The sequence below is a fragment of the Cyprinodon variegatus genome, unplaced genomic scaffold, assembly GCF_000732505.1.
Source record: "Cyprinodon variegatus isolate N-32 unplaced genomic scaffold, C_variegatus-1.0 Scaffold609, whole genome shotgun sequence".
Lineage (NCBI taxonomy): Eukaryota > Metazoa > Chordata > Actinopteri > Cyprinodontiformes > Cyprinodontidae > Cyprinodon > Cyprinodon variegatus.
Window position 1 is genome coordinate 47,282 of NW_015151062.1, and position 5,117 is coordinate 52,398.

At 39.2% G+C, this 5,117-nt stretch overlaps 1 protein-coding gene across 1 annotated transcript; it reads right to left on the bottom strand.

Annotated features, from left to right (window-relative positions):
* Positions 1 to 548: 548 nt before the first annotated feature.
* On the bottom strand, positions 549 to 3,431 carry LOC107096266 (chymotrypsinogen 2-like). The gene is made up of 7 exons (XM_015392847.1): positions 3,374 to 3,431; positions 3,137 to 3,240; positions 2,565 to 2,644; positions 2,416 to 2,494; positions 2,161 to 2,341; positions 856 to 989; positions 549 to 764 (listed from the first exon to the last, which is right to left on the bottom strand). Exons 1-7 carry the CDS (start codon positions 3,423 to 3,425, stop codon positions 603 to 605), a joined length of 792 nt encoding a protein of 263 aa, XP_015248333.1. The 5' UTR covers positions 3,426 to 3,431; the 3' UTR covers positions 549 to 602.
* Positions 3,432 to 5,117: the final 1,686 nt, after the last annotated feature.

Below are 5,117 nucleotides of genomic sequence, written 5' to 3' on the forward strand. Positions count from 1 at the left end.
CATGTTCTGATGTTTTAAGTTCAGAATCTGTTTTCTGAACAGCATTTTGTTCAGGCAGTAGCGTAGTGTTAGACGAGTAGCTAACGTAGTTTGCAGGTAAATGAAGGTAGCTCACTAAGGGAAAAGGTTGGAGACCCATGGCTGAAGAACCTAATGGTAGATCTGAAAAACAAGAACTGCTTCTCTTTGTTCAGCTATAGAAGGGGGTCTGCTTTGCAATAAGTCATGATATTAAACCAAATGTTAGTTTATTTTCAGTGTTTTTATGTTGTTGATTGTATTTCTTTGAATACAACACTGACCCTGTGTTAGTTTTTCTTTAAAACGATGCTGTCATAAGAGCACTGTATATAGATATGGACAACAACACTTATGTCCAATATGTTGTTTCTTTAATACGTATTTACTGAATGTAAGTACTTGTAGATGGACATTTTTTTCATTGTTTTATTTCTAACGTCACCATGGCACTCAGTGAGAGACGATCAGACTGATGAAGATGAGGGTCTGCAGAAGAAGAACCACGCTTGGCAGCAGATTCAGTCAGTTTCTGGATTTTATTAAAGATTAAGGTGGAAATGTGTCAACGTTGCTCAGCATGCTTAGTTGGCAGCAATGATCTGGTCGGCCCAAGCACGCAGCTTGGTGACACGGGCGTAGACAGCTGGGGTGCTGGTGGAGCAACGGCTGCTTCCCCAGGACACGATACCAACCAGGGTCCAGGCGCCGTTCTTCTGGCAGACCAGAGGACCACCAGAGTCGCCCTGAGAAGAAGAACAGCGACACCCCAGCAGGTAAATAAAAACTGTGAGGTCAAACAGGGTAACAAGAACCTGACAGGAAGTAAGCTCCCACCATGCAGGAGGTGACTCCAGAAGCTCCGGCACAGATCATCAGGTCGGTGACCTGGCTGCCCCAGTAGTTGCTGCACTGGGAGTTGGTGAGCAGGGGCAGAGCGGCCTGCTGCAGCAGGGGTGGGGTGTCATTATCTGCAAAAACACACCACACAGTCAGCAGGACAGTTATTACTGGAACAAGATCGCCCTCTGCTGGCTGGGATGTTCTGGATAATAAACCTGATCACTGTTAGTTAGAAGGCTTCTCTTTTATCAAAGATGTGAACTGAAGGTCTAAAAACATGAACCGATCTTTCATAAACTGATATGAAGGTGATATTTCATGAGCACAGCTGTATTAAATAGTTATGATACGATAGAAGCACAAGTCAACTTCTGCTAAAAAGCTCCTATTAGGGTCAGTTGTGTCGAAGTAGAATCACATCTAGAAGCTTTCTGTCCTTCAGGATTTCAGTTCTATTCCACTGCTGAGTTTGATAAAACAAGCTCCTTATCAAAAGAATGAATACATTCATTAGTTGATAAACTAATTTCCTAAACCTAAATCAAACATTTTAAAATAATTTAAGGTCTTTCAAACGAAAGACTTTGGGATAAGGAGTACAGGGACGTAACTTAAGCCACTTATCTCATTACTTTTTAATTACTTTAATGCCTCTGTTGATGTTAAACAACTTTAGTTGACCTAACCTAAGTTTGCCTTAATGACAACACAAAAATATGTAGTAACTGAACTCAGGGAACTTCATGGTCTGTTTCCTTAAATGCTTTTGGGAATGAAAAGCAGGTTTGCACAAATAAAAGTTGGTAAAACTCTAATTTAGTCAATGTTGTTCCTTTAAAGTCCATTAGGATTACACTTTTAATCTTTTTTATATCTGTATCTAACTTGTTGAAAAAAACCTGTATTTGCATATTTCTACTGTAGATTTTAAAAGTTATTTTTTACCTTTTTAACTTATATTGGGAAAAACACTTTAGAGATAAACAGTTTTTATTATCTTTGCCGATGATATTTTAATGTTCTAATATAGAACTTCTCTTGTGATAGCTCTACTATCGCCTCATACTTTTATCTCTATTTAGTTCAGAGATGTAGGATGAGGATAAGATGATCACATGACTTCCCTGCTGGATGATTATTGGATGAAGGTGAGGAATAATAGGTGTTCTGTTTGTAAAAGCATGAACTCATAGTCTGAACTACATGAAGACATGGTTTCCTTCATGGGAACAACATTCAGGTCTGTAACAGACGGTGAACCATCTCAGTCAGGGTGTTCTGATTGATGGAAGCTCTTACTATTGTAATAGGTCAGACCCCAGCCAGTGGTCACACACGTCATGCCTCCAGGGAAGTTATCGCTGGTCTCAGCCATGCAGACGGGGGAAACGCGAAGGTTGATCTGGGCGGGGCTGGACAGCTTGATCAGGGTGATGTCATTGTTGATGGTGTAGCTGTTGTAGTTGGGGTGTCTGAACACCTGAAAGGAAGTGACATCATTAGAGATGCCAGGTTGAGGGGAAGGACCGCATGCTGTGATGGGTTTCCACTCACCTTGGTAGGCCTAATGGTCTGGGTGCTTTCTGCGTTAGAAGAGCGGTCATGTTCTCCGAGGACCACACGGTGGCTGGTCCTGCAGATGAACGCCAAGAGTTAGACCACTTCTACTGAACGGAAGCAGATTTTAGGTGCGTAGTGCTTACGTAACGCCGCAGTGAGCAGCTGTCACTACCCAGTACTCATTGATGAGGGAACCTCCACAGAAGTGGAAGCCAGTCCAGTCCTGAAACACATTGCTCAGATTTGATCATTTTGTCCTTCTGTGGTTAAAAATCTATGTTCTTTGTTCTCTGTAGGTCTAGACTAGACTCTTTGTTTTCTGGGAATAAAAGGTCCAAACTACAATAGTCAGTCTACATAAATATACCTAAAACATAGTTAAGGTCTCACCCCATTTTCACCACGGTCATTAAAACTCTGAAGGGAAGTAATTTATTCTGGATAACTTCAAACACCTGACGTTAAAAACTTGGTTTGCTTTTGTATTCAGATGTACTGATTAAAAATCCAAAATTTAAAGGCAATTATTTCCCCTTTGATCTCATTCATACTAACATATGATGCTCAGGAAGATGTCTTAGAAGGTTGAATAAGTATTAATGCTGGAGTCTTGTGTTGCAGCAACATTTGTTATCAGTGGGGATTATATGGAAATTATAAATAGCCCCTGATTTAGTAAAGCTAAATAATGAAATATATTCGTTCATCTGTTTACCTGAAGGGACACCTGCCAGGGCCAGGAGTGAGGAACAGCCTCCTCACCGTTTACAATACGGGCGTAACCGGTGATTACGGGAGAGATGGCGGGCGTGCCGCAACCTTATAAAAACATCATTACATCATTAAACAACAGAATTTAAACCCAAACTGCTTCTTTTCCCTCCAACCTACGCTGGACGTCTTTATGATTTACAGCAGAATAAATAAGTCTGGTGATGAAGACCAGTCTCACCGTAGGCGGCGCCGACGAAGGCAAGACAGGAGAGGATCCACAGGAAGGCCATGGCTCGATCATGCTGACCCCTTAGGAACCGCCGCTTTTATGCATCACTGAAGCGATGTGATTGGACGGGACGGTAGGAAAGTCTTATCGGAGGACGGTGGGAATTTGGACAGATGCAGGTGTTTTTCCATCTGATGAAACAGGAGCATGAAGGTCACACTGAGACAAAGTCCATAAAGTCTGAGTTTTATTTTATTTAAAACAAAACTAGGTTTCTATGTATATATATTCATTTATTAAAGACTCTCCTTGAATATATCCATATATTTAATAAATATATTCAGCATAACCCTATATTTTTGGTACAGGACATTTTTGAGGGAAAGACTTCTTTCCTCCAATTTATTGTTTATATAGCGAACAAAGATCAGCAGAACACAACCAGGACTTGTTGGAAACCTTTTGCAATTAATAAAATGCTCCTCAGACGTCCTTCTTACTTTCTTTTTTTTTTTTTTTACAGTGTCCTGTCTATGTGGCAATAATAATAATTGTCTTGATGCCAAAAAGAGCCCAACAGATTTTACTTTCACAAGTGTAGCAGTACGGCTATCGCCATATTGCTCCACTTGTTTCATGCATATAAATTGCTTTATTATAATTATGCAGGAAGTTTTACAGTTTATATGGACACTGCAATGTAAATAGTGCAGAAAAACAGAAGAAGAAAAGGAAAAAGGGAAAAAAAAGAGAAAAGATGAAAGAAAGAAGAGATGGAAAGGAGACAAAACACGTCCTTCTTACTTTCAATCAATTCTGCAAAGACCTGCATTTATATAAGAAGTTAGAATTAAATGTCTCTGGAGTTTGGAGCTTTGCATTGTGTGACTAAAATGTCCCAAAGAAACTTTTATACAGTACAACACAAGCAGATAAATGCACACATTTATAAAAAGAAGAAGAAAAAAAAAACACCAGACTTTTGAACTAATTATTTTCTCTGTGTTGATTTTGTTAAGAACAAAGAGACTTTTAGAAGCTTCAGATTAGACGTTAGCCCAGCCTGGAGCAAGAGAGGAAGTGCTGAAGCGCAAAGCGAAGGGGATGGATAATTAAACTAAGATCCTATCCTAACTAATATAGTTGTACCCCTTGAGATTCTGGAAGTGAATGCTTAAAGTCTATGCACATTTTTATTAGTATTAGATACATTTAGTTATTGCAAAAAGTAAACCGTGACACCAGTTAACTGAATCTTTAACAGCTGCATGACCAGAGATACACCTGCACCGCCTCCAAGAACGTTACAGGAAATCAGCGGATTGGTGGAACGCCTCCTCCATAACATCCAACTGCAGCCGCCAACACCACAAACCCCGCCCCCCCTTCATATAAAACACGGCTAAGGTGCAGATCTTTCAGTCCAAACTGTGCATGGTTGTTAAAAGGTTTAAAATAGAAAAAAAAGGATTCATTAATTATATAAAAACAGGTTGGAAATTAAAATATAGAAGATACAGAAAAAAAATAGAATAATATACTTGAATGGAAACAAAATGGCTTTAGTTAAATAAAATATCCCAGAAGTTTGTGCAGATTTAAGGATGTAAAATATTTAATGTTTAATATTTAATTTATCATAAGAGTGTATGTTGGGAAAAAAACTCTTCGTTATTGTTTATAAATTCATAGAGGAAACTGAGCAGAGCCACAGATAAAACACACAAAGTCACGTCTTAGATTTAATTATTCA

Bases quoted from the DNA above. Each gene is read 5' to 3' on its own strand.
- LOC107096266 (XM_015392847.1), bottom strand. From the start codon at position 3,425: ATGGCCTTCCTGTGGATCCTCTCCTGTCTTGCCTTCGTCGGCGCCGCC. The intron at 3,241-3,373 runs GTGAGACTGGTC...TGTTTTTATAAG, and splicing joins CTTCGTCGGCGCCGCCTACG to GTTGCGGCACGCCCGCCATC. The intron at 2,342-2,415 runs GTGAGTGGAAAC...ACTTCCTTTCAG, and splicing joins AGACCATTAGGCCTACCAAG to GTGTTCAGACACCCCAACTA.